At 39.0% G+C, this 27,789-nt stretch overlaps 2 protein-coding genes and 2 long non-coding RNA genes across 13 annotated transcripts; 2 read left to right on the top strand and 2 right to left on the bottom strand.

Annotated features, from left to right (window-relative positions):
• Window positions 1-202: 202 nt before the first annotated feature.
• Window positions 203-21,946, top strand: LOC111267248 (medium-chain acyl-CoA ligase ACSF2, mitochondrial). 9 transcript variants are annotated; one of them, XM_086971238.1, is made up of 12 exons: window positions 203-357; window positions 2,477-2,563; window positions 4,180-4,255; window positions 15,904-15,957; window positions 16,301-16,455; window positions 17,051-17,240; window positions 17,542-17,661; window positions 17,930-18,124; window positions 18,882-19,126; window positions 20,174-20,279; window positions 20,679-20,825; window positions 21,077-21,442. In XM_086971238.1, exons 3-12 carry the CDS (start codon window positions 4,244-4,246, stop codon window positions 21,191-21,193), a joined length of 1,341 nt encoding a protein of 446 aa, XP_086827364.1. In that variant the 5' UTR covers window positions 203-357; window positions 2,477-2,563; window positions 4,180-4,243; the 3' UTR covers window positions 21,194-21,442. The 9 variants fall into 9 exon arrangements, 8 of the variants coding, with proteins under 8 accessions (XP_086827364.1, XP_022701094.1, XP_022701096.1 ...); XM_022845356.2 differs by lacking the exons at window positions 203-357; window positions 2,477-2,563; window positions 4,180-4,255 and adding exons at window positions 5,291-5,378; window positions 8,504-8,750; window positions 9,054-9,259; XM_022845355.2 differs by lacking the exons at window positions 203-357; window positions 2,477-2,563; window positions 4,180-4,255 and adding exons at window positions 6,050-6,132; window positions 8,504-8,750; window positions 9,054-9,259.
• Window positions 4,081-5,038, bottom strand: LOC111267250 (uncharacterized). The gene is made up of 2 exons (XR_002684495.2): window positions 4,918-5,038; window positions 4,081-4,233 (listed from the first exon to the last, which is right to left on the bottom strand). It is a non-coding gene; the product is annotated as an uncharacterized LOC111267250 (long non-coding RNA).
• LOC111267247 (RNA-binding protein 28) lies at window positions 9,299-15,019 on the bottom strand. The gene is made up of 6 exons (XM_022845354.2): window positions 14,481-15,019; window positions 13,659-14,031; window positions 12,551-13,197; window positions 12,039-12,285; window positions 11,536-11,785; window positions 9,299-11,316 (listed from the first exon to the last, which is right to left on the bottom strand). The coding sequence occupies exons 1-6, from the start codon at window positions 14,800-14,802 to the stop codon at window positions 10,390-10,392; spliced, it is 2,766 nt and encodes a 921-aa protein (XP_022701089.1). The 5' UTR covers window positions 14,803-15,019; the 3' UTR covers window positions 9,299-10,389.
• A 2,525-nt stretch (window positions 21,947-24,471) lies between the features above and the next one.
• LOC147752560 (uncharacterized) lies at window positions 24,472-27,216 on the top strand. 2 transcript variants are annotated; one of them, XR_015313723.1, is made up of 3 exons: window positions 24,472-25,133; window positions 26,148-26,307; window positions 26,541-27,216. It is a non-coding gene; the product is annotated as an uncharacterized LOC147752560 (long non-coding RNA). The 2 variants fall into 2 exon arrangements; XR_015313724.1 differs by having other exon boundaries at window positions 26,103-26,307.
• Window positions 27,217-27,789: the final 573 nt, after the last annotated feature.

Below are 27,789 nucleotides of genomic sequence, written 5' to 3'. Positions count from 1 at the left end.
ATTTCATTGGCCTGTTCTAATAGAAACGAGTGTCACTCGCGCTAAATCTAGGCTGACAAAAACTACAGCTTGACTACAAGTTTATTCGGCGTTCCCAGACGTATGTCCTAGGGTCCTGTAAGACTGATTCCGTTGTTCCGTTACAGGTATCCCAGCGGAGTAATCCTATTGCCGTAGACGATTACTATAATCTTTGCTAAGCCATGCTGAATGCTGGTTTGCCTAACCATAAAGTAAAGTTGAAAAAAGTGGCAGTGTACGTCGTTTTGTGGCATGAATGACTCGATTTTAGGATTTCACAGCACCCTCAGGAAAATGGTACTTTTTAGTTACACCGAGAAGCGTCGCCTGAAATTTGTAAGTATTGTGTTGCCTGATACTCGTTTGAAAAGCTTTTGCTACAAGGTATGCTGCTTGTATATAAATCGGTCTAATCGGAAGATAGTTATATGTCACGTAATGAAATTTACCATCGAACACAAAAGCCAATCGCCGTTTTATCCTTGACAGATGTGCATTACATGTCAGCGAATTTTGTATTATACATCGTACAGACATGTTTTCGTGTTTGTTGATTTGTTGCGGCCTAAAGCTTTTATCACCAACGCGATGTTCATCGTTTGCGTCTACTACGGTATCTTTGTGCCGATAGGCTGCAGGTGTCTCTTTCGTTGTCTGATCTTCTGACACACTGATTATCTGTCCTGTGTTCGGCCTCGTATGGCGTAAGTTCATAACAACTTAACGTTTCAAAAAATGGGCACAGCTAGAGAGCATAGAGAGTTATCGTCATATAAATATGCATATATACAATCGTACATAGATATAATATTTTTCAATAGCAAGCCTTGTGTGGTTTTTGGCTAACTGGAACACAAGTTCGTTATAACTCCAAACGTTTCGCAAATCAGGCACAGGGTGATCGAGCGCTCAAAAATAGATGCATGTGGTACAATTCGTTCTCGGTAGAAAGCTTTATGTATTTGTCAGCATTGTTGTACCAATCGATCTTATGATTCCAGTGGAATAACATCACGCTGCACGGTTGCACGAAATACGGTTTTCCCTGTAGGAATAAAGGTTCGAATGGCTTCTTTTACAATATAATTAATCATACATATATATTGCGTACTTGTTCGTGCAACAGAATTTGCACTGAAATGTACACTTGAATAGTTGATGAGATATCAGCTCAGGCGCTGGCGGTTGGCATTTCTAAACGGTAATCTGGCGTTATTTTTAAACGTGGAAGCTGTTACCGTTGGTAGGAATGGAAGTATCTACTCAATCTGCTCCATTTTTTAGGGGGAAACTTTAATGACTCACAAATCAGCCTAATCTCAGCCCGCCGAGAGGTCGTTTTGGACTGAAAAAATCCGCTGATCAAGATTTTTAATAGGTTAGATAAATATATACGTTCGGGATACAGTTCAAGCATTTTGTCATCCAATTTACTCGCAAACAACAAACTGAAACATAAACCCATAGTTAATTTTAATATTATCTATCAGTATCAGCTAGAACCTTTTAAAGTAAATCTGTTTGGAGAGTTTACGTAAACATTATTGAGTAAAAGAATAGAAAAATATCAATACGACTGCAGATACGATTCCTGGAATCTTGGAGCCCCCTTTTATTTTTGTGTGTCTTAGGCGTTGTTAGAAAAACATTTTACATTCCCGTAGACACATGTTTTACATAAAAATACCATTGTATATTTTCTTTAGAATCCTCCCTAATTTAGCCGGTAGTACTATAATTATTCAAATTGTTGCACTAATATTATTAATATAATCATCATTATTACTATTATACAAAATATTTATAGATGTTAACATAATTAATTATACGTCGAAGACATTCTTCTTAAGGAGCTTAGATTTCCACCAAAGGCAGTTGTGAATCAATGACCTCTAACCCACCTCATAAAACTCTATAGCTGGCAAAACATGTCGTGACCATTCATCCCAGAAGATACCTTTCTACGTTTCGAGTTTTACGCCCGGCAAAACATACGTTGACATTTATTAATCGCCACTGCAATGCGAACCCATGAACCTTTGACCTCGCTAGTGCAAATTATGAAAATCAACTGACTTCCTCATTCGAATTGGGGTGACGTATTGTAATAAACTTGGACCCACCGACACTTGAACACTTGCCCGAATTTTAATTGGTAAAAAGCATTTTTCCGTGTCTAAAATTTTCACCAACTATTGCACTTAACTTGAAGAATCGTCGGTTAGCTTTAGATTGAGCGAAAACCTCGAAGTGTGTTAAACAAATACTTTGCGTAATCGTATGAACGATTGTCGGTTTTTATTCTATTTCATTGTGTTCTTTTGTAAGCGCAACTCTAACAAAGTAACTAACTTCGAAGCTGCGACAAAGACTGCATTTTGGCCTTATCTGTAGAATCTTTAAAAGAAAAGATTGTTTACAGCCGGATGTTTATCTCCTTTGAACTTCCTTCTAGATCTAGAGTGCATTCATCACTTGAGTAGGCCAAAGAAATCGACAAATGGAACAGCGGGTCGTCGTTTGCTCATCTTTATATTAAATGGTTAGTGACTCTTAAGCAATGGCATTTGTTTATACAGATATTCAACATTAATCAACCTGCATTGACATGATCAGACGTGTCACTCAGTTATCACGTATGTATTGTTACTCTTCTACAAATAAGAGACTGCCAAGCATCGCTTTATATTTAAAAAAAACTGCATATTTTATAACATGGAACACATAATAAATGGCTAGCAGTTCATGCGCCATCGTTCCCTAAATTGCTGCGAGATCTGCTCAACTGGCGACCAGTAACTCTGGATTTACTTTTTGTTTAGATAGCTATAGTAGTATACTAATAGCCTGGGTCTGCGAATTTATCCGATACAAAGCAACCCTTAGAGTATACGCATTGAGTTGCTGAGGGTGTCGTCAGAGCTCCCTTTATGGGAGGGTTTGCGCGGAAAATAGAGCCTATTTGGCCAAATACATTTCCTTTTAGAGCTCGTTTGCTTTTCCCATGAAGCGTAATGTTAATTTGGTTGGTCGTAAACCGTCGGCAATGACTTTATTATCAGTTTCCATGTTTGACAACATCGTTGCATTACCGTTTAGCAGCGACAAAGCGGCTATTAACATTATTTGCGCTAATATATTGTGAAATGTACAAGTGTATGTTTGTGTAACACTTGCGTTGCATAAACATGTGCTCGCTGTGTGTTACAAAATAAATTGTGAAACTCAAACTATATTATGAAGGAATCTATCAGGGTATCGCTGTTAGAGAACAACTAGGTCGCTAATCGGTATTCCCTTTATTATAAATGAAATTATCCTTTTATCTCTATAAAAGTAAAATAAAATGCCTTTAACGGCAAAGCAGTCGCGAGGTGAAGGCCGTGGGCCACACTCAAATTCATTGTAAAAAATAATTATCTTGAATCAACTGAAAATGATAATGCAATTCCGACAAAAACTGACTGAACTAAGTTACTGACATATTTTTAGCAAACGGTAGTTCTCTCTGTCACCTGCATTCGGTTGCATCAAGTCAGGAAACATCTAGTAATAACGACCCTTTAGAGGACCTATTCATCGACAAAAGATAGAAGTTCGACGAATCTTGGACTTATGTAGAGTCGTTGTCATTTAACCAATGTGTCCTGAAAAGATGATAGGATTTTAAGCCCTCGTAGCAGCATCGGAACCCATATTGCAAAGCGGTGCTTGAATCTGTCTAGGTGAATATAAAACGGATTCAATTGTATAAAGCTAAAGATAAATTCTATAATCTTTTTCTATACTTCAGATTTTGTACTTGTAAGCAACATCACAGTGTAGATAAGCGCCCTCTATGCTATTCGAAATATGGCGGCTCTGCTAGGCTTGAAAGGATTTTATTATATTGGTTTGTAAGTCTTGATGGCTCTATGACCCACCTAAACAAAAAAATAAGTTGAAAAGTTTGAAATACTCGATGTTGTTTTGTAGATTCGCTAGCCTTGGGAGCTCTGTCGTCAGTTATTTTTTTCTACGTCTGTTCAGCTTTCTGCAGTAAAAAAAAATTCAGTCGTATCAAACTATCAAGCGCCAAGCAATGAATTTTATTCTGCATTCTATCGACCCTATTCTTGATGAATCCTGATATGTAAACTTCGTTTGATTCGCTTTCAGAGCATTACTTCGAAACGTGGCCTCGTCATGTCCATTAAACAAGAACGTCATCACCTTAGTAATAATGGAAATCCTGGTCAGTTATCAGTGGTTATGAAGTGTTTTTTATAAGCCTTTTCCTGTTACGGCCGAACATTTTTACAATCTTAATTTTTCGTGTGATTATATTTTAATTGGTATAAAGAAGCATCATCAAAATTGATGCCAAGCTGTTATAAAACCATGGTTGATGAAACGGAGATGTTCAGTTCAAGCTGTAACAATGAAAAGTTAACTTTTAAATTTCGAGCTCGTTTTGAACAAAGAGACATATCGAATTTATCTATTTACGGTTACCAAATAATGACCAAACACATGGCTAGAAACCAATGAGCGAATTATTGTTTCTATTTCTTCAAATTATATTCTTCAAAATCTATATCTATTTTTATATATAGCAACGCCCGAACATAACCATTTTCACACAAACATATAGGCACAATGAAACATCCTTCAATGCTTTCAACTATGAACTCATGTTCATACTAGAAAGCACTGAAAAATGTTTTTCACAGCGGATTATCATACTATCACATGCGCTTAGCAGGTCCCCTAACTTGATTTTAATAGATTCTTTACGACGAACCAAAAATGCTAAAAGCGCCTCTTTTAGTCCCAATAGCCAGTCGAAGGTTGCGTAAAACTGCTGTCTTATTTCCGTCTTTCGAAAGCAGTGAGACGTGGCATATGGACACTGACCCATGCAGGATAATGAGAGAGCAGGCAGCTGACACGGGTAAACGAGGATCATGCCAACGTAATAATTGGCGATAGAAGACATGACACTTTCTCTTGCAAACGTGCTTTCTCTCGAAGATGTTTCCAATCAACGGCGATATGGAGGTCTTTGACATTGTCGCTAGCTGCACCAACGATAGGAAACTGGGTAGTCACAGTTTCCGATTAGTAGAATCTGTCATCATCTGGAAAGGAACGCCATTGGCTACAGTTACTTTAAAAACTGATCGACTACAAACTCTACATTGTACTGCCAAAGTGATATACTACTGAGGTTGCGAATCGAGCAAAGAAGACAAGTGTCGTGTCGGTAGGAGTACGTTGACAAGAGACCGTGTCAGTGGAATATATTGCCATTTGTATACTACTAATAAGAGTGCAAAAGAGCTACTTAAGACGAGACCGCAGACAATTGGTAAAAGGTGGAAAGAAAGAGAATATTTGATATTGTTTAAGGATGGCTAGCAAACCTTTATCGGATCCGTAGACTTAAAATGAAAAAAATCGGCCACTATTTTTCCTCCTTTCGGAGTGAATGGTAAATTGACGTGCACTTGACTACAAATTGCAATACAGCGCGAATGTATCATCAGGCCACTCCCTTAATCAATTCTTGAAAACGTTTAGCTTGTACATCCACTTGCCTTTATTAAATCCTTTATAAATCCGTAAAGCTTCTCTTAGTGAAAAATTAAAAACAAACCAGCATACCCCCGCTGCAGTAATACCGCTGCGGAAACCAAAAGCTCGAACTTTTATACGAAATCCACTTTTTCAATTATGTTGAATGAAAAATTATAATTAGATATTCCTGGTAAAAGTAAAAGTTCTTCTTCAAGCTGTGATAATAGAATAATAATTTACCGTTAGGCAGACCAATTGAAGTACTTCGGGCTTTTATTTATAAGCTGGGATATTTAAAATGGTTTTATAGAAAAAAATATTTTTTGTGGAAACTGCAATGGCAAGGCTTTTTACCCTTTATTTAAAAATTTAAGGACCGAAGCTAGTTCTTATGAATCCTATGGCTGACCCAGATTACTAGGCCACAGTCAAAGAACTTTCCGGAATCATCTTGGCATTGCGTTAAAACTTCTCATTGCTAGCTAATATTCTGCTAGGATTTCTATACCGGCACATTAAGTGATCAAATTCAACATAACATCCACCATTAATGTAAGTAGGTTTCTTTAAACGCTATGCATCTGCAGAAAACAACAGAAAACTGCGACCGTTGCTAGAAATAGTTCCTGCTTAACTTATTAAAAAAGAGCATACAATTAATTATAAATTATTCAGTTAAATTATTTCTTTACGTTTATTATCTGTGTCAATAGACTGTTAAGCGTACTACGGCGAACAAGTGCAGCCTAAATTACCAGTTCCATTTACTTTCCTATACAAACTATAAAGGAAGTTAGTAACATGGCGCTGAAAAGAAAAAAACGGATTCTTTGTAGGCGTAACAGAATTAAACAATTAAATGTAAAAAGATATACTCAAGTATACACCCCCAAGTTCGTAGGGCAATATAAATCGTTGAAAAAGTATCACACCATTAGAGGGTGCCACGTAAAAGCTTAGAACTTCAACATCCCGATGGTCCTGTCATTCAACTCCGTTTAGTCTTCAGTGAGTCGTATAACTGTCACGATAATGTCTTCAGTAAAATAAGAACTACCTAATAAAAGTCTTCTCTGTCCCATCATACTGGATGAGATTTCAAGAACATGTAAAGCGTACTCACACACGCAAATCTATACATCTGCCTTGTGCTGGCATATCATTCTACACACTGGAACTTTCGGCAAAACACAGAATATACCCGATTGTGAGTACCTTAAATCAATATTTATATCGATTCACACTATTGTTACCCGGTTTTTGAGTGAGGCACGATCATACTTCATGAAGAATTGATACATCAATACTCTTATTTTGCTAGAAGATACACGAAGCGCCCCTTTCGTGGAAAAAATAATATACAGATCGGCTCATCGAAAAAACTGACAATAATTCCTGTTTAAGGGAGCACCTACCGAAAATTGTGATCATCTTTTGCTAATTTTAAGGCTTGTAGGCAATAGAATTGTATACATATTAGCATATCAGATGCCAATGCAAATACAGTGAGACTAGTGAGTGATAGAGGAACGGAAGACTACTGCATCTAAAGGTTTATTTCACGATACTTTTGAAGACAAGAACTGTCTGACTACACTGAATTCACTTCTTTGAAAGAATGACATTGGCATTGTAAGACTTGCGATCTAAAGTGCATTAGAGTGATATTTCCCTTTAGTAGCCACTACTAATGTGGATTTACTAATCGATCGTCTGCATCTACAAGTGTGTTACTCGCTTAGTTTTCTACGGCTTTCAGTATTGAGATCCTTGGGACAACTTGGGAAGATTAATAAATATTAAGTACATGAAATTCAAAATGATCTCCGCCGCACCTCGAAAAATATGGCCATAGGAAAACTAATATGTAGAGAGATTTTCGCGTTTGTAAAAAGCTGCACATAGGCAGAATTACGACGTACATATTTCGGTTTGTGGGCTTTGCAGCTTGCCAGTCATCCGCCGTAGCAACAAACAGTAACATGCTATTAACTGACTAATCCATCATGTACACCGAATATATGTGTTTCGCTTCTGTTGCTAATTCTAGACATAAAAAAACGAATAGGCACGACAAAGGCAAGGTGCGGGTCGGAGTAAATTACAGTGCAAACGGGGTTAGAGGAGTACCTAAGGTCAATGGCTCTATAACGATGTTCGCCACCTGTCGAAGCGGCGATAAGACGGAAAGCGGCACTATCGACGGGTCATCAAGTCACCCACCAATTATAACATAGAAGACACATAGCCGTCAAGTTATTCTGTCTATAGGCTTTTGAATTGTGAGGCTGAACCTCCATAGGAGGCAGTTTTGCAAATCTCATAGGTTAGAGAATGTTTTACAATGTCTACTAAAGCCACCAAGTGACTGTGGCTCTATGTTTTGTGATAGTTTATTCGTGTCATATGTGTATAGTGTAATATGATGTATTGTGTGAAAAAAATTTTTAAGAATCACCGCCAATGTCTAGAAACGTCATACTGTTGCAGGATTATTGCGTGAAATAGACATATTGTGCTTAAAGGTGCGATTCATTGATTTTAGCGCCGCAGGACAGCCAAAAAATCGACTTTTATCGAAGTAGGCTTAGGGATACTTTTTACTAACATTTTGTTCTCTAGCACGAAAAAAAGGCGTGGTGATGGTATCAAGTAGAGTAAATCAGGTTTTTCCTAGCTGGTATTTGCGCAATTTAGAGTAAAATGTTTTCCTGTTAAAAGATAAATGTGGACTGATCTCATAGATGCCCGGAAGACTATGTTTGGTTGACAACAATAACTAAATTACCAAATCTTTGGGCGAACAACTACATCTCTTGCTTTTGCTTTCAAAGACTCGAACTGGTTTAATTGAAAACTAGAGCTCGTTATAGCATCGTACCATTATTAGACTTGACAGGTGGCAGACGTTATCATCTTGCAGATGCGGTCTCTATTGAACATCGTCACAAAACCCTTTCTCTTCCTTGATCATATCCAATCACGGATTCAGGGCATATATTTGGTGTCGAACCGATGTTTGCATTATCCTACAGAGCGGACGTTGATCACTGTATCCAGGATAGACCAGACCCAAAAGCGATCGAAGACTACTTCAGCAACTGCTGAAGTAATAAAACTAAGAAAATATGTCAGCAAACTCAACGTTTCCGAGGCATTAGATAAGGCTGGCAAGTTGTTTTGACTGCTTTTCATCGTTTTTAGTGTTTGGTAGTAATAGACCTATAGATGTGTTTTTAATAAAATTGCATCATTCTTGTAATGATATACATCTATCTAAAATACAACGAAGAAGGATTTCAATTTATAAATTTGAATTTAAAGTCTAATTAGCATCAAGGAAAAATGACGAGTCCTTTTCTACAAAAAACAGAGACAAAGAAACAGCTTCGTCTACTTGTTGTTGAATTTCTGTCGATTAACCTTTAATTAATCGTTGAAACGTTAACGCGATATGAGTCTTTGCAATGTAGCATTCGAGAACTCTACAAAAACCGCGTACCTATTTAAAGACGGTGTTAGCAAAACCTTCAGCGAGTTCCACAGGGATGTGGCCGCATTTGCAGGCGGCGTACAACACTTAGGCTTGGCCAAAAATGCAAGGGTTGCTATATTTGCACCCACCTGCTATGAATGGCTCGTGGCCAAATACGCAATCAACTGGGCTGGATGCGTTGTGGTAAGTTGTCTACTCATAAAACAAAAAGTACTTTCTGACTAACATATTCATCAAAATTAATTATCATCGTTTATTCTCTTTGCAAATCGTCTATAGACAAGTAGATAAGGTGTACTTAGGTGTATGCAAAGCATTCATCCGGGGCGAAATACGAATCGGAACAATTGATTACTAGAATGGGAAATCCAATAGAACTGCTCTGTTTATATATATAGAGCAGGGGATGTTTACTGATTAACATGATTGCGTCAATCAAAGTAATCAGTTGTACTGTAACTTTTTATACGAGAACAAAGCTGCCTGAGAAGTGGCCCTCAGGCCATGCCGCGTTGCACAATAGCAGACGATATTACTTGAAAACAATTTTTGAAGATTCCGGTTAAGTGCAGAAGAAAAGCCTGCGTAAAGACAGATATTTTGGCTTAGGTAAGCAGCTGCATATGAGCAGCCTAGTTAAGCGGGCAATCTGGAGAAAAACAAACAAACAAACATTATAAATTCAAATATAGATTCTTATTAATCTACCTAAACGGAAACTGCATCTATTTTGTAAGCGCAGATCGCTTAAACGCAACGATCGTGTACGAGGTATTTACTGTTTCATAAAGGTTCCTATTCAACTATGCCGACTACTGAAGCTAGCGATTTTAAAATTAAATATACTCAGCGGAGCTGTGGCTGACATCTCATTTACGGTTATCGGTTAGCCAACTCTGGCCCTTCCTGTGTTAGATTTCATAAAGATTTTACATATTCACACTATGTGCGCCCCACTTGATCTATTCCTTTTTACCAGTAAAATACTACATATGTATGAACTAGTTCTCTAGTGCTGAAAATGCTGGTGGCACCCGTCGAATCTCACATCCATTGTTCATATACACAGTTCTTCACGGTTTTGGTCAATCTGGTACATATTAGATACTTCAAGATTATCAAAAAAATACTTATAATCACAATCCAAACGTTACCAGTTCCTACGTTGCATAACCATGTCAATATCAGAATTTTTTTAGCTGGACTGCTGTTGACTTTAACTAATCGAGAGATTTCGGCAGTCTAGATCGTGCACACAAGTTACATACAGCACAGCAACAACATTAAAAGATACCATTTTATTACAAGGCTTTCTAATCTGTTATAACTTGCCGTCGCATCTTTTGTCTATGGGATTCAATAATCTGATTAAGGTTTCTTTCGGCACGTTGCTCCTTAAGTTGAGCCTTCGTCGGACCTCGAAGTTTCTTCTCCTTTTTCTTCCTGAATTCCGGCTTTCGTTTGGCCAGACGAGCCAACCTTTTTAATCGCATTTGATGCTGGCGGCGTTTCGGATCTAGACGAATCTTTTCACTGACCCGCTTTGGTAACTGCTTCATGTCAACTTGGGCACGAAGTCCCTCAAACGGTAACCTTTTACCTTTACCATAATCAACATTGGCACCTTCTGCCGCATCTTGCCCTCCACGCTTCATCTGATGGATTTCCCGGAGTTTTTCTTGTGACCTCTTTAATCTTCTCTCTTTGACCATCAAGGCGGCTCGGTTCTCGATAGAAAATGACACAATAGGTCGCATCTGATCAGTGAAAACGTTTGGATTATTGTTGACTGCTCGCAGAGCTGCAAGAGCATCCTCGTGCTTTTCAAAGTTGACAAATCCAAAACCTTTCGACACGGCTTTCCCATCGTTACTTAACCTTTTCATGTTACGCATGACGCGGGCCTCAGTAATCTTTGCCGCTTTATTCACAACTCTACCAAATATTTTCCGAAGTTGCTTATCGTCGCACGAGGGCGGCAAGTTGTGTATGCACAACCTAGTGGTCGACACAAAGTTGTGGAGATTCTTCAGAGCTTTTTTCTTGTTAACCTCAAGTTTGGCACGCATCTTTAGGTCGTGATCAGAGACATGAGCTCCAGTTGAAGTACCTCCTCTGATAAAGCCTTCCCTAGCAAGATACAAATTTCGTTTGTCCTTAGGCTGCTTCTTTGAATTCGCTTTTTTCTCAATTTCCTGTTGTAGCTCCTCACGTTTCATGGCAATTGAACCTGTCAGTACCTAAAATATTAGAGAAATTAGCAACATTTTGTTTATAATATTTTTATTTCCAATAGCAAATCCTAACTTTGAACTGACACAATTAAGAATCATTACGAGTTAGGTATTATTTGAAGCCTTTTTTTTCGTTTCATTTTTAATTGCACAGCTATGCAAATAATGATTCAACCGAATAATTGATTAAAACTACGCTGTTTGCTTTCAATGTCGACTTCATACCTTGCCATCGAGTGTGACCTCGCCTGCCTGAAGACTTTCGACACATTTATCTGCATCTGCGCGCTCGTTAAACTTAACAAAGCCTGTTCCCTTAGATCGCTGTAGCACCTTATCTGTGCATATCAGGCAAAACTTGTATGGGCCAAATTTCTTCATATGCTCCTGGAATGTCGTCTGGGTAGTATCGAAGTGAATATTCCTGACAAATACGGTCCGTCGAAGGTCTTCCTTTTGTATCATTTCACGTTTCCTGTAGAAGCCGCACATTTATTTCCCATATAATCGCTGAATCTATGCAGTGATAGTAACCGAATATAACAAATGAGTGATCCGTACAATTGCTTTGCAGGTTCGTATAAATTCCCTAAATGCCCCAAATGAAACTTGCATTCTTAGTCTGATCGAAACAATAAAGTTGAACGATATACCGGTTAAATGTAATATTATATGTGCATATTTTGAAACCACCTTGTCGCATGGTAGGGGCGCCGACAGGTACGAACCGTTTTGCTTTCTCACGATCTTCATCTGTGCTTTCATCATCATTTTCGCTACTATCGTCGTTCAGAGCAAGACCCCAATCCGAATCGGAGTCATCTTCGTTCTCGTGTCGTTGCCTTTCAGCTCTATCCTGTCCCTTACTGCCTTTATCGTGTGTTAGTTTTCGCTGTTCAGCCTTTACTACTCTGGCTTCTTTTGTTTTCTCCTGCGGCTTTTCCTTTTTGTCAGTATCATCGCTATTGGTCTCATCTGAAAAACGGTGACACAATAGGACATAATAATTAGGACAAGCCTCACAAACTGTAAAAAAGCCAAAAACAGACGAGCGTGTTGTTGAGAAAATGTAGTTTTTAAAACTTTAATTTTTTTATTCAATAATCATCATCTCTTGCCGTTAAATCAGCAGAATTTTCAGTTATGAAAATCAACAGAACTTTTTATGAGTCAAATTGTTACTAAGATCGTCCTATGTCACACACACATCACGCAGCATGCACAAGAAGTCCTAACTCACCCTCATCTACTTCCATAGCTTTTGTTTCATCAAACTCATCATCTTCAGCCTCATCGTCGCTATCGTCGGAGTTTTTGGAGACGTCCATTTGGTCCTCATCATCATTATCTGAATCTTCTTCATTATCCGAAGATGCAGTGTCTTTTCCTATCCTTTCCTTTTTATTTTTGCTTAAAGTAACTGCAGCTCGTTTAGGGTTGGTCCGCTTAAGTGTCCGGCTCTTATCCTTCACTTGATCTGACTTAACAAGTCTCACCTCCCCGTCGCTGCCAAACTCCACTTCAGACTCACTTTCCGCCTCATGGCTGATATCGACATCGTCATTCTCATCTTCATCGTCATCTTCGTTAATCTCTTGGTCGTTTTTCTTCTTTACAATGGGTTTGCCCTTGGGCGTTGCCGTGGAATCGTCATTTAACTTTTTATCACCATTGTATGAGCCCTCGCCGCTATTTTCCGGGCTACTCTCATCATGGGAGAACTCGGCTTGACCGTAACTATCGGATCCGTTATGGCTGGCTTGCTTCGTGCCGTTTGCCATTTGGGTTTTTCTGCTGGACTTTTTAATCGCCTGCTCTTCGTTTCTGGTATTCTCTTGATAATCTTTCTCATCGCTAGAATCTTTACTATCTTTTTTCGATGATTTTCTGCAAAATGCGAAAACATATCAAAGATAAAGAACTAAAATACTTTCTTTTCTAATTTTTCTTTAGGATATTCACCACAGTTATATGCTAATAATTAGATTAAATTTCTCTCTTGATATATAGCATAAATACTTGCATCATACGCTCGAACTAGCGCCTCCCCTGAATTTGATATCGAAGTACTCTCTCAGCTCATAAATCAAGCATACGCCACCAAATAACTATTTGTAGTGACTAGTGTTTGTCCTCATAAATCGAGTAGCGTAGCCCCCGTTTGTCAAATGATTTTAAAGTGATCTATTATGCTGTTGTGATTTACCTTCTAGAAATTTTTTCGGTAGAGAAAAAGAGCTGAAGTTACTTTTTTGTTAATTGAGAGCTGCATAGCCCTTGTAAGTAACTTCGTGTAAATGGTATTCTATATACTAAAATCAAGCGTGTTTTATATACAAAGAATCTACCTAGAGCTTTTTTTCACGGACTCTTCTCCTTTTTTACTGGCGTTGCGAACTTCTTCAAATTTTCCTTTAGCAACGGCAAAATCCACAGCTACAGGTCTTCCCAAAATGGTTTTGGCGTTAAGTGCCTGAACCGCTTTAGCTGCATCGAGCACGTTGCCAAACTGAATGAAAGCAAAACCACGCGCCTTCCCATCTTCCTTTCTGGGTATAGCCACGCTTACCACCTTTCCGTATTTGCAAAAGTTTTGTTCAAGGTCCGTTTCAGTCGCTTTGAAGGACAGGTTTCGTACGATTAATTTCGCTTTTTGAAGTTGTCTAGCCTTTTTAGCTTCTTTTGTAAAACTAATATTTGGTTTAGGCCTCGCGGCTGGGTCTGAAATCGAAATAAATAACACATTTTTAGTGTAATTCTGAATACTTTTTTCTCCTCAGAGGAGAAGGTAGAATAAGGCCAATGCAATATATAAATCCCTTTATCTAGAGCGTCAATTGGTACTGACATTGCAAACATTGGCGACACGATATATATAGGTATGGGTAGAAGGTGATTTCTTGTGATACTACAATGCGAATTAACTGAAGGAAGGACGACGGTATCGAAACACGAAGCACACCAATGACTTTATTTAAACGGGATGTATGCATGCAAAGAAAGCTGGTTTATGTTTTGTTTTAACTAGAGTTGTTGAAATATATTACTTTCACCTTGTGAATAAATTTAACTAAATACTTGATAAAAGTAAACACCTCCTTCACTCAATACTTCCACCTGTAGATGCTGGTTTAGTGTCTACACAGAAATCAAAAGCAAGCACTCTATACCTTTCTTCTTTTTATCTTCAGCTATGCTGACTTCAAGCTGGCAGTTGCCCAACTTGAAACTTCTTCTGAGCGCTGCATCCACCGATGGCGCGTCCGTAAACGTCACAAAACCTATCCCACGAAATTTATCGGTCCGACGTTTCTTTACTACAAAACAGTGGCGAAGTCTGCCTACTTCAGAAAATACGAGATCCAACTGTTCCTTCGTTGCATTCTCTGGAAGATTCTTTACGAAAAGGGTTTTACGCTCGCCGACCGCTACAGTTTTATCGCCGTCATCGCCGCTACCGACGGAATTATCCACAACCGTTTCAGTGGTCATTTTCCGGTTTTCGAAGATGATTGGCTTTCGAAGCCCAGAGCACTACCTATTTTTGGCCAATCACATTGACACCCCACGTTGCACGGCGTAACTCTCGCCACTTAAAACTTGTAGTTCTATAGGGTTATCAGCCTGATCTTCACACTCAATACCCCCGACCTGCGTCTCCGTTTCGAATGTTCCAATGTCTAGCTGCGCAACACGTGCGCACTGTGTTTACATACTGGCTGTGCTGATGAAAAGGGGAAGGCAAGCAAGCGCTGTGGCTGTGAATAACGGGAGGGTTAAATAAAGCGATGGCGCCTAAGGCATTGTCTTCTTCTAGACTGTTGTGCTGTTGGAGGTATCTCGTACTAACGTAGTCTTTTTGAACACATATATGTAATTAAATAAAGCAAATTACTTGTTAATTAAAGGCAAGAAAGCAGCGGTTCGGATTAAAAAGATTTCCGTTTGTAACATCTTGTTTTAGTAGATGATAATGGCAGCAAGACAAGAAGGATAAAAAATGTTTCGGAGTTTACAAGAACTTTACAAGAAAGAAGGGTACCTTTGGGAAGGATGTTCTAGGTCTATCATCAAATCGTTCCAAACAGACATTTATAATGCCCTTTGGGGTAGGCTACTGTTTGTAGGTTACGTATTATTATTATTACGTAAAATTGTGGGTTACGTATTCTAAAATATAGGGGTTAGGAACACCAGGTATTGGGCAGACAGAAAGCTTCCATTTCCAGAGCAGAACTATACGAATAGACCTATCTTTCAAAATAAATTATGAGTAAGGAAAAAATAGAATAGCTCAAATTAATTACAGCTTATATATTGCATCCAGTGATGTTTTGGAAGGAATGAGCACTCAAGGAATATCTGAGCCGTGTAAAATCCGCTCACAATCCGGTCTATTCATGCGTATAAACTTTATTGAAAAGTAAAAACTTTATGGAAAGTCCATGAAAGGTCGAAATATTTTTTTTATATATAACCTGTAGAACTCTATAATGATCAATGCTAGTATCATCTAAATATAAACAACAAAAAGAGTAAATCTTTGTAACCCTAAACATTATGACAAATTGTGACTGGTTTATTTTTAACCAGGTTGCGATGAATTCCGGCGCCTACCAGGATGAGGTAGTCTACGCTTTAGAAAAGGTTAGTGTAAAGAGCCAAAAGTTGTTTTCTGCTTTGGACAGCCGTAAATAACTTGATGCTTTCCCATATGCAGTTAATATACCATTTTATTCAAAACCATCATCTGAAAACTGTGTTATCATATGTGAATATAACACAGACTTATCATAACACGGTCTTCATATTTATTAAGTTTGCTTTCTAGCAAAGTAATGATAAGTTTATTTTTTCGCTTGCCAGTTGTAACGGAAACCAGTTTTAAAATCGAACGATAGGCGGATGTTTTTCTCTAACGTACAGACATATTGATATGCATTGAGACGTATGCTTATTTCATTGTTTTTCATCTGCTCATGGACTGAAGACAGGTACAGAGGCGATCATCATCGGTGACGTATTTAAATATATGGATTATTATCAGACGATCTGCGAAGTCTTCCCTGAGCTGAAAACAAAGAAAGCCTTAGACTCAAAACGGACCCTTAAACACATTATATCGATTTCGACGGATAAAAAACCGTTAGTATCGCAGAGAGTATTGGATGAATGGATATCGGTGTTTCTTGTGCGCGAGTATTTGCGGTATTCTTAACATTTGATTCCACAATACGTAAGCAGCCTTGGAATTAGACATCAATCTTCACCTATGCAATACGGACTATTGAAAGAGTCCTAAAACAAAATTTTTTCTTTAGTACATCCTATTGACTGTATGATTGCTTTGAAAAGGTAGAGATTCTTTTGTGTCGTATAGTATTTTGTACTATACGACACAAAAGTCTTCAGAAAAAAAAAGAAAAGAAATATCGGTACCGCATGAAAACAGAGACTAATACCTAACCAAGGGAACTAAGAGAACTAAAAAGAGAAAAAAAGTAACTCTCTGACTAAGTAAATAAAGAATAACAAGAACATACGTACTTATGAGATGATACTATTGTGTGAAATAACGTAGCAAAGATAACTATATGTGGATTCATCAAGTAAAGATATGTTCTACGGTATTTGTTTGTCCAAAAATCAACCACCAATCTATAGTTACAATTATGACCTTGTCAATCCAGTTTAATTGTTTTTCAAATATTAGCGCAAATTTCTGTCTACTTATAACTAGAGGGACCTTTACGTTCCGGGAGCTTCAATCTTCTGGACCAGTTCTTGACGCCCAGATGAAACTCGATGATCCTGCCGTCATCATACAGTCATCAGGTTCAACGGGAGAGCCGAAAAGTGTTGTTTTGTCGCATGGAAATGTGGTCAGTGCAGCCTACCAGTCTTTCAGCACGATGCGACTTCGTCACTCGGTTAGTATTATACTTGTCTCAAATGTACTACGTGCGATGCACGGCCAGTTTTATTCATTGCTTTCACAATATTTTGGCAGTCTCAACTGACGAGATGCTGTAACAGTTGTCACGGTGCGCTAACAGTGAACTTTGTTAAAATAAAAAAGGTCCGTCATGTACTAGCATAAAAACTCGTCGGTGGTACAGTCATTGCCACGTTAAATTTAGACCTCTTGTTGTAAATACGTTTATCTTTTGCTGCCTATTACCCGCCGCTTTCAAGCGATGATTTTAATGGCGGTTACTTTGTTTTATCAAGAACATCGTATTGGCAAGTCTGCCTCTCTACCATTCGTTCGGATACCTGTGCGTCGAAGCTAACAACACGCTTAACGGACTGACGACGGTGTTCACGTCGGCAAGTCCGAAACCTTCCGAGGCAAGTGAGACACTGGAAGTTTTACAAATATAAATATAGTTGTATTTGAGCCTTTAGAATCAAGAAACCGTTATTCGTTCTGTCATAACATCAAAGAAGTACCCAAAAAAAAATTAAAACGTTCGACCCAATTTCGATACTACGATTTGTCTGACATCTTCTGCAAAAAGAAATCACTACTCTCTCAGATCTCTAAAAATAAGTATTTTTAGAATAAATGTTTTGCTAAATAAATATTTTGCACTGTCTGTTAATGGCTGAAATTTAGATCATTGAGATGATAGAACGACACCGCGTGACAACTCTGCACGGAACACCAACGACATTTTTTGATATTCTGTGTTGTCCTGATTTTGGTCAGAGGAATCTGAGCTGCGTCGAAAACGCAACGATAGGAGCAACAACATTACATCCGTCCGTCATCGAGAACGTAATCAATAAGCTCCACCTTAAAGAACTTATGGTACCTAGTTATTATATGCATATGGATTTACTTTGCATAGGTTAGAAAAGTTACAGTTAGTGATTTATCGCACTAGTTTATCGCTTTAATTACTATAGGCAAAATTACTGTAGAAAATCAGAAGTGGCTCTTGCTTAAGGACACAAAAACAATCACTATAACTAACAATAGATAAGGAACAATAACAACCACCAGCTGCATTTCAGCTCTGGAGATCCAGCAGACGCAGGCTTTATCGAAATTTACTTAAGATATAGATAAGCTGTGTTCATCTACGTCGGAGAATAATCGATTTAAGTCTATTTAACAACTACATGTGCTTATAATATAAATAACATGTGAGTCAGCAAAAAACTTCGAGAAAAGGGAACTTAAAAATCGAGTACCATCTTCTCAGCAATCAGCGAATTATTTGAGGCTAAGAAGAAGCATTTCATTGTACATTATGAGTACGCTGCCCCCGGTCAAAGCTGGTAAAGCCTGATAAGTATAAATTATCGTCCGTCCATTGCGGTGCGATAGTCGCGTTTATCTCGTTTAAAGTCTTGTGTTATAATAACTATATGTAACCTTTGTGCGCACGTTCCATAACAAACCGAGCCGCAACACTTGGTAGAGCTCAGAGCAAGATTAACTAATAGCCTTTAAGAGTCAAGCAATGCGTATTTTGGTAGTGGTAAGAAATGATTATTCTATTTAAAAATTAAATGAAAGTGACCCTTAAAAACTTACCCCCTTTTCCGCGCATTTACAATAGCTAGGTTACGGTTTAACCGAAACGTCCGGAGCGTGTTCGTATGCCGATGGCAAAGCATTTCGTGGTTATGCTCCATTCCCCGGAACCAAATTTCGTATTGCCAAGGCAAATAACGACGTAATCGTTGATGGAAGCGGTATCCAAGGAGAGCTACAGATTCGTGGACCTACACTTTTTCTAGAGTATCTTAACGACGAAAAGAAAACACGAGAAGCCTTCACTGACGACGGATGGTTCCGTACCGGGTAGGCCATTTAATCAATATGATCCGTATAATCATTTTCGTATGCTTTTTTTTCTTTTTTTTTTTCTTTTTTACTAGATTTATTCTTAAGACCCGAACTCAAGTGACATAGGTCAGCAAAGCAGCCAAGTATTACTGCGACCGTGTTAGTTGTAGCCGAGATTGTTGTATCACAGCTTATTTAGACGAAAATTACCCCTGTGACTTATGACTATGGCCCTTAGTCGCCATTTTTGTACGAACAGGATGCCTGACGAGGGCGATGCAAGTATTCACAGCGGTTTTTCCAGCGAGTTTTACTACCAGAGTTCAACCTGCATTTTAGGCATTGGCCGAATTCTACAACAAGAATTCATTATATTTTGAGCGTTTCGTGTGTTCCCGTTTATCCGGGCTATTTTATTCCTCCATTGTCTCTGAGTAAATGTGACATACAGCAAAATTTCCGTGAAGCAACAATTTTCTAGTGAGGCCACATAGCGAAATGCAGCGCGATTACGTGCCGCGGTTTACCTCAAGATCTAAAACTGGGAGGACATTTCATAAGCTCAATGCGTGGAATTATGAAAAACTGTTTGCAAGTGTTCTTTGTTCTCAAATTGAGCCAAAAAATTTTGCCAGTCTGGTAAAAATCAAGCTGAAGAATAATATTTCATAAATAACTTTCGAGTGCGCTGTTCGATTGAATTAAGAGAGCATCCGCCGGTAAATACCGATATATTCTATTCGTATGTTAATTGGTTTGCTCTGTTAGATATACTTTTTTTCTATTACTCAAATGATTAGTATTCAAATATGCATGAACGACCGTTCCTTGTCCCTCCCTTATATGAAGTTAAAACAGATCTGTGATACCGTTTGCGTTCTGCTTCGTGATACGTAACTTTGACATAGATTCTAACTTTGAACGCCGTTTGATATAATCGTATGTAACACTGTCATTTATTATATGTGTCCACAAAGAGTTAACTGCGAAACGATTCTGTTGTTCCCTCGCTATGCACCAAAATGGGAGAACCACTGATATTTGTAATTTGCACTGTTTCAGTGATTTGGGGTACCTGAACAAACATGGATTATTCGAGATTTGCGGTCGGACCAGTGACCTAATCATCAAGGGGGGCGTAAACATTTTTCCAGTGGAGGTTGAAAAGGTAATCGCAATAGTAATAATGATTGATATTAGGGCATGGCCCTTATATGGATGAGATGCTAATCAACAGCTGATTACCAACGCTGTAGTGAAAACGCGACATATCAGAACGAGCAGCCGGTTCCGTATGCGCATTCGCAGTGTTGGCCTTCGAAAAAGATGAAACTAATATAAAATATTTCAAATAGATAGTTATTCAATAACATGACGTAAACAATTACTCCAAAAGGTTACCTTAGATAGGTGTCTAAAATAAAGTACTCAGTTATATATATATATATATATGTGTGGGTTGCTTGAGAACGATTAATGCCACTAAAGAAGTTATACGTTGCATAGCAACTTGGGGGTCAACTTACTCGATTCAGTGTGAACATGACAGAGATAAACTGTTCACCAGGTGTTACTGGAGCATCCGGCGATCGCCGAAGCTCACGTCTTAGGAGTATTCGACGAACGGTTTGGTGAAGAAATCTGTGCTTGGATTAAACTGCGACCCGATACATGGCTTAGCGCCGGTTCCGTCATTCGATATTGTGCTGGCAAGGTAGTGAATGCAATGAAAAAGATTTTATTTAGAGGAAAGTGCACTAACGCTAGCTTTCCTTACAATAACTATGGCGTTTATCATTTAGGTAGCAATGTTGAATACTACGTAGGGTGATCAGTAAAATTACAATAATAACTTCCGGAAACAATTATAGGTAGTATGTTTCTCTAGAATTATACGTGGGTTAAAGGCCTGACGACTCTCATTGATCAATCAGCATACGAATTTGGGGCTGGGCTTTATTTCAGTTGCAGAATATCAAAATTCCGAAGCATGTCGTGTTTGCCAGTGGCTTCCCTAGAACGAATGTGGGCAAAGTCTCGAAGAAGCTGCTCCGGGAGGCGTTCGAAAAACACAGCGTGTAACGCTAGGGCCAAGTAGCTGTGATCAGTGCCCCTTACCGCCTCCATATGCATTGGACCTCCTGTATCACACTCGGCAAGTTACTTGGATACGTCAAGGAATACTTTATGGCCGATTGTGAATAAATCTAAGACTACATGTGCTATTCAAACGCGGATAATTGCAAAACATCGAGCGAGCTTAGCAAACCGGTTTGAAGAGATCGATCTTGAGGCGTTTGCAAAATAAATCCTTCAGCAACTTTTACTCTATTATGCATCGTTCATTCATGTTAAAACAATCCTATACTAGTTTTCCTATACAAAATGCGCCCTTCAAAGGCACAATCTTTGTCTTTTCACTCTAATTTATGCCCCCGGCTTACTAATCAACTGGCAATTGCTGTATGCAATACGAATAAAATAGGTAAACTAAAAACTCTACACAAATTAGAAATACCTGTATGTGTATCTGCTTACGAAATAGGTAGAACACAATATTCTATCAGAAATTCATGTGTTTTATATAGGTCGTAATTTATATTAGCAATCCAATAATTTGTAACACTTTCAACGCTTATAATTTCACGTCACCGTACATTTTTTCCATTTTAACGTTCTTGCAGATGTGTTGTCTTCTCAGGGCGCAAGCGGTTATGGAGGACTATAGACTGTCTTGAAATAAATGAGACGTATTTTCATTATAAAGTGCAACGGATCAGAACGTATAGAGTCGCAGCGTTAGACTAAATAAAAAAAGTGCCTTTCGTTAATACTTTTGCCATTTATAATTCGATGACGGATTAACAAGTACAAAGATCTACCCGTTTGTCAGTCGTAATTGTTACAGTAAGTGTATCCAAAACAATGGTGGCCCTTTGCTTTAAAATCCTTCTATTTATTAACAGCTTCACGAATGTTGTAACTAGGTTGATATGACACAACTTTTTTGGAAAGTTGTGTCAAAAAGTAGAAATCCGCCGTTCACCGCCGTAGCTTGCTGAAGACTGTAGAAGTAAACTCCTACGATTTGCCATTGGGACTCACGAATAATGCTTTTATTCCGTGCTCAGAAACAATCGTACTGAAGTCCTGCAACATCCTTTCCTTTGGGTCAAGCTGCGAGTAAATAGATAATCGAAATTGGCGTCTCATAGACCACTAGAGACACCTCGATGAATGAGTCAGAGGCAGCTGTTTGACGAAGAGCCTTTAAAGCGCAGAAGTGTTTCCCATAACATTTAAAACACTGATGCAGACGTTGGAACAAGTCCAAAAAGAAATTAATTTTGGCTAAGTTCGCACTTTGCCGCCTGTTGTATTTTTTCGTGATATCAATAATGCAGCAGAAGCGCGCTTCACCAAGCTCAGTGGTAGTACTGTTTCGTGGGACTGTCAACACATCTGCTTTGTTTTGAAAATGGTCACTGAAACAGCGTCGTATATTGACCGTAGACTTCTGAAGTTCGTCGAACAGATTCAGCAGTTCACGCGGTTTCCGGAGCTCCTGCTAATGTCTGTGTTTGTTCTTCAGTAACTGTCTCTAATTGCGCGACGTTTTCGTCACACCTCTACACCCCGTGACAGATTCCCGCTAGGTGAGCATCAAGTTTATCCTTCCGTTACGCTATGAGGTTTCGCGTGAGCTCTTCAACTTTGGTCTTCGCACGGCCATTGACTGTTGGCTAACTACGGTTCGACCTCGAATGCAAGTTTCCGCGGCAGTAATTGAATCCGTTTTCGAAAACAGTTGGATATTACCCCTTAACATTATAATATGCTGGCATAAGCGAACCATTTCGTCAGTGCTGAAGATGTGCTGTGAATAGTCGTCATGGCCTTTTTACCCGAACCAGCGTTATCCGTTGTGACAACCAGCGATCTCTTGTCGCATAGTACGTTTTAATGGCATGGCCCGTTCTACAGTCGTATTGTATGACTCGTACAAGTAGTTAAGCTTCGCCAACTGTGATACGAATTGGTTTCGGGGTGCGGTAGTAAGGTTTACAGTTAATTTTTATGATTTCCCGAACGGGCGTCACGCAGATCTAACAAAAGCGTGAGTTCAGCTTAACGCGGTATGTCTCTGTGTCTTGAAACCGCAGTGATTAAAGGTAAGTCATTGGGGTAGATCGCTCTTTACTGCCACCGAGCACAGCCCGAAATTTGATGAACTTACCGTTTCCACAATCAGCTGGCACTCTTACTTTGAGCTCCCTTTTAATATCCAATACAGACATATTACTAATTACGGATCCAGTTACACTATGATATGTATATTAAATGAACAAAGTTAGGTTTCATTTTTGCATACATGAGTCGTGTTAACAATAATCATTAGTCGAATCGGAATAAAAAAAAAACTCGACACTGTATTTTTTCATTACGGAGTTATTGGCAACAAGTTCCATGCCTTAATGAACTTCGAAAAAGATGTTTATAACTATTAATTGATTATAAAATAACACATTAATCTATATTCCACCAACCCGTAGCCGTTGTAAATAAACGTATTTGTGTATTGTGTAATTTACGTGGAACTAAATGACATGGCGCAGTTTAAGTAAAACGTTTGATACGAATTATTTAAAAAGTAACGGGTTTGGTGGACGTGACTGGCTCGTTAGACGACAACTGTTTTACGACATCACCTAAGAGCAAAGGACCGCGCTCACTTTCGTATTCGTCTCTGCCAGAAAACACAATCGCTTTAAGCGTCAGTTTACAATTAATGAGGCAGATAAAAAAGGAAAGCAGGTAATACGTGAACTTCACTGGTAATCTCGTTAGATCATCCGCTTCGGAAATTCAGTTAGCAAATCGTCACATAGCATACTGCTTTCCGCGACAGCTTCGGGAACAGCGTCACCTAACAGATTTTAGGATAACTTAAAATAATGTTATTTTCGGTATGCGTTAAGGCTTTGTGCCGATCGTGTTCCCAGGGGCCGTTCTTGAATACAATGGACCCTTAAATTGGCCCACTGATTGTTTCTTCAGAAAAAACTGAAAGGTCGTAAAATATTTTATATATACATTTTTTGTACAAATGTCTTGTACAGAAAGAGTAGATGGTAGCACGGGCTAATGTCTATTGACGTTCTCTTTTTGTCATCTACAGCAGTTAATAGTCACCATACGGCAAGCAGGATTCAGCCTTGATTCAAAATTTTTCTACTTACTTAAAAAAAAACCAGATTTATATCATACGTAAAAATATAGACAATTTAAAATTATATTTAGTGTGTATTTTTCATCATTTCCATAGACGCTTTTAATTTCGTTTTCATCAAATTTTTCAATGTACTGGGAGAATTGTCTGAGGAATTTGCAACAGTAATTATCAGCTGAAAATTTCCGATTCGAAGATTAAATTTATCAAAGCTCGGTGTTGTAGAACTAACGTAGAGACACACAAATCTGTTTCTTTTGTGTAATTTAGCGCTAGCGAGGTTAATCCTTAGACATTTAAATTAATTATCGCCTGTTGTTAATTACGTTACGGTAGCGGAGCGGCCCTCTGACCCGTGCCTTTCACAAACGTTTGACTCTTGACGTATGAACACTAAACCAGACACCAAGCCAATGCCCGGTGGAGATTTCTCTGGCTACAACTGGCGCCCAAATATCTCAAGGGTCTAAGCTTCCAAAAAGAGAAGAAATTGGACCTAGCCCCCGAAACCACGCCAGGTCGGGACAGCCTGAAGCCGCAGTTAAATTGGCAATATTCTACCGTTTCGGAACTGGACCAGTTTTACATGCCTGCTAGAAGGCAGCACCCTCGAAGTGGTCTTAACGTAAGTGCAGGTAGCATACAATTCCTACAACCAATGCGTGCGATGCAGATTACCCATCTCTGCGTTGGCGGTTCGTCCTAAGTCCCATCGCTCCCCGGTCGAAGCCGAAAAGACGGTTCCGGACGCTAGTGACAGCTCTACGTTAGCTACTTCGTCAGTTGCAATGGGTACGTAGTCTAATAACAGTCAAGCAAACGCCAGCTGTTCCTCTTTAGTGAGAGCTTCCTCGGCGAGTCCTCAGATAGAATGGAAGATTCGACTTCCGTCTGCGAAAAGTTTACGGGTGAGATTAGTGGCTGAGAGGTTTGTGCCTTCAGCGCCACCGTTTGCATGGCGTCGAGACAGTCTGAAGCTAAACGCATTTTAGCAGTCTTCCAACGGCAAGATGGCCGCCCGAATCGTCGCTGTCACATAGCGAACGGTCGGTATTTGCCTGGAAGTATTTATGATGGTCCAAAGCTACCGACTTGTCCTTTTGGTCTTGTTTTGACAGTCACGAGTGGCCCCTCTCCAGTGTGGCATACAAACGTTAGCTAATCTGTAATAACCAGTTCTAGCAATCCACACTTCGCATAAGAAATGAACATGTGCGGTGCTAAGCCGTGTCAAAAAAAAGTAAGGATCCGTTCAGAAGAAAAACTAGTTAGTAAACGTTTTGTAGTTTTTCTAAGGCTCGTCCTACGAAACTAACGAAAACAAAAAGAAACGAAACCTCGTTGTGGCTTGAAGGATCACGAATGGAGACATGTTTCTGCAAAAAAAAAGCAACCTTTTTCATTGGCCTATTTGATTCGTAGTGAAAAAAGACAATTTACCATATTCGTTTCTTAGTTTAGGATCGTCTATTTCATTAAATAACTAAATTGCCGTGTTTGATGACATGAGAAAATCTATCAATATGAAAATGTTCATAAGCCAGGTTCATTTCTACCTTCAGTTGCGAAAAAATGACGCTGTAAATACAGACCGATTGTTTATGTGGCAATCATGGAAAATATTGAGAGTGAGTAGAACCTAAATAGAAAAGATATGGAGTTTTTGTGAGGATAGTTTGCAAGGACAGCAACGCTGTTAGAAGAGGCATCTTCGTGCAGTAAGTACTTACACCCACACTTACCCTAAACTCAAATCCGTAGTTTTCTTTCGTCAACCAAATTTCGTCCCTTGGACCTACTTAACAGCTGCTGTACCGCCTGAAATTACTTGCAAAGGCCTTTCTGGTAAATAGTTACGTCACCTGCTGATCTTCCGGAATATACGGCCGCCTGCTGCGAATAAGTGCGTGAAGTGACAGCAGTGCGATGAGCGCGAAATATCACTCGACAACGTTCTGAGGTACAGGTACGCATTTGTCTGATCTTGGCTCAGACTTAGCGAGTCCAACTGCCTAAAAACAGCTTGACTGACAAATAATAACTTCGAAAGCTCAGTTTGCGTTTTCTGTCCGAAATAATTCGAGTGGCCGAAAATCAATTGCTATTAAAATGGCGGTTTTCAGTATATGAAATTAATGATGAGAGCAAGACTGTTAGCAACGTTTTATTAACATACTCTAACTTCATTATCTGCTTTAGGATATCAAGCAGGAAGCTCATTTCTTCCTTTTCTTTGCATCATTTGGTCTCTCGTAAACGTGTCCGCCTGCTACTAATTCAGTTTATCGGAATAGATGTTTGCTGTCGCATTCCTCCATGCCCCCCCCTTGGTACGCGAACGCGCACTAAAGTCCTAGCAAGGCGGATTCAGGTGCTTCCATCAACGGGCAAGCACATTTCCAAGAGAATTATCTACGCCCTGTATCGTCGTCATGTAATAGGAACAGGACACAGGACAAAATCTCAGACCAAGATTCAAGAGGGAATGGTGTCCTGTCATGAGCTCAACAGGAAACAGATGATATATCTCCACAGTCCAGAGCATTGATGTGTAGCGTTGTTTGATTCAATAAGCTCTTAGGTGTCCACACGCAGTTTTTGAAAAGAGGTATCACGCGTTTGGATCTTTGCGCAGAGAAACAATTTTCCGGACCTGTTTGTGATAATAAACAGGAACATTGATTCTATTGGTATGCCTAGTTTAATTCACGTCGTTTCATATACTATATTCATAACAGAATTAATTAAACTCATAACAGCTTATGCCAATGAATATGAAGGACTGCAAATAATATCTCTTGCGTTTTTAAACTCTGTGCATTTCGCCAAGACGCTAAACTAAATCTTTCCATAATCACCTGTTATGCCTATAGTCAACAGCTGCAAATAAAATTATATCGTAGTCCTATCTTTCGATTGATAAATGAATACTACTGTTCCAGTCACATTATTGTTTGTTGTCTCTTGTCCGTGGCTGGCAACCGTATACTGGAATCATCGGAGATAAACTAACGAAAAGGATTCTGATAAATCATAAAACCACGAACGGTTATTGGGCCGGTATCCATATTGTAATCCTGCTTGATAAGGGGCAACAATACAGCAAAAATGGAACGAACATCCATATTTGCAAAATATGGCGGTGTCAGTGGAACGGAACGGAAAGATATAATTCATTAACGTATAACGTCAACGTATATGCCTTGAAGTGGATAACATATTTCGAAGTGTTATCTAACGCCATAACTTATACCTATTGACGCGTAGAACCAGCTTGCACGATAGGCGTTTGACGCGTTCGAACATACCATTTCTACTAATAGATAAACAATAAGTAGTACGCTCGCGCTCCTAGTTAAAGTTTTCAACAAAAACAACAATTTTAAATGATAAAATTCTTGATCGAGTTAGAAGCAACGTTTCCCGCGAAAATTTCCGCAAATTTAGC

Source organism: Varroa jacobsoni, unplaced genomic scaffold (genome assembly GCF_002532875.2).
Source record: "Varroa jacobsoni isolate VJ856 unplaced genomic scaffold, vjacob_1.0 scaffold_1163, whole genome shotgun sequence".
Classification (NCBI taxonomy): Eukaryota; Metazoa; Arthropoda; class Arachnida; order Mesostigmata; family Varroidae; genus Varroa; species Varroa jacobsoni.
The sequence above is the reverse complement of the archived record's forward strand: the minus strand, read 5'-3'. Positions and strand labels throughout refer to the sequence as shown.

Excerpts from the sequence above, each read along its gene's own strand:
- LOC111267247 (XM_022845354.2), bottom strand. The coding sequence starts at position 14,802 with ATGACCACTGAAACGGTTGTGGATAATTCCGTCGGTAGCGGCGATGAC. Across the intron at positions 13,198-13,658 it reads TCCGTGAAAAAAAGCTCTAG|AAAATCATCGAAAAAAGATA; the intron begins GTAGATTCTTTG and ends CGCATTTTGCAG. Across the intron at positions 11,317-11,535 it reads AGGTCACACTCGATGGCAAG|GTACTGACAGGTTCAATTGC; the intron begins GTATGAAGTCGA and ends CTAATATTTTAG.
- LOC111267248 (XM_022845356.2), top strand. The coding sequence starts at position 8,504 with ATGCGGTCTCTATTGAACATCGTCACAAAACCCTTTCTCTTCCTTGAT. Across the intron at positions 16,456-17,050 it reads ATTTCGACGGATAAAAAACC|AGGGACCTTTACGTTCCGGG; the intron begins GTTAGTATCGCA and ends ACTTATAACTAG. Across the intron at positions 17,662-17,929 it reads CAAGTCCGAAACCTTCCGAG|ATCATTGAGATGATAGAACG; the intron begins GCAAGTGAGACA and ends GCTGAAATTTAG.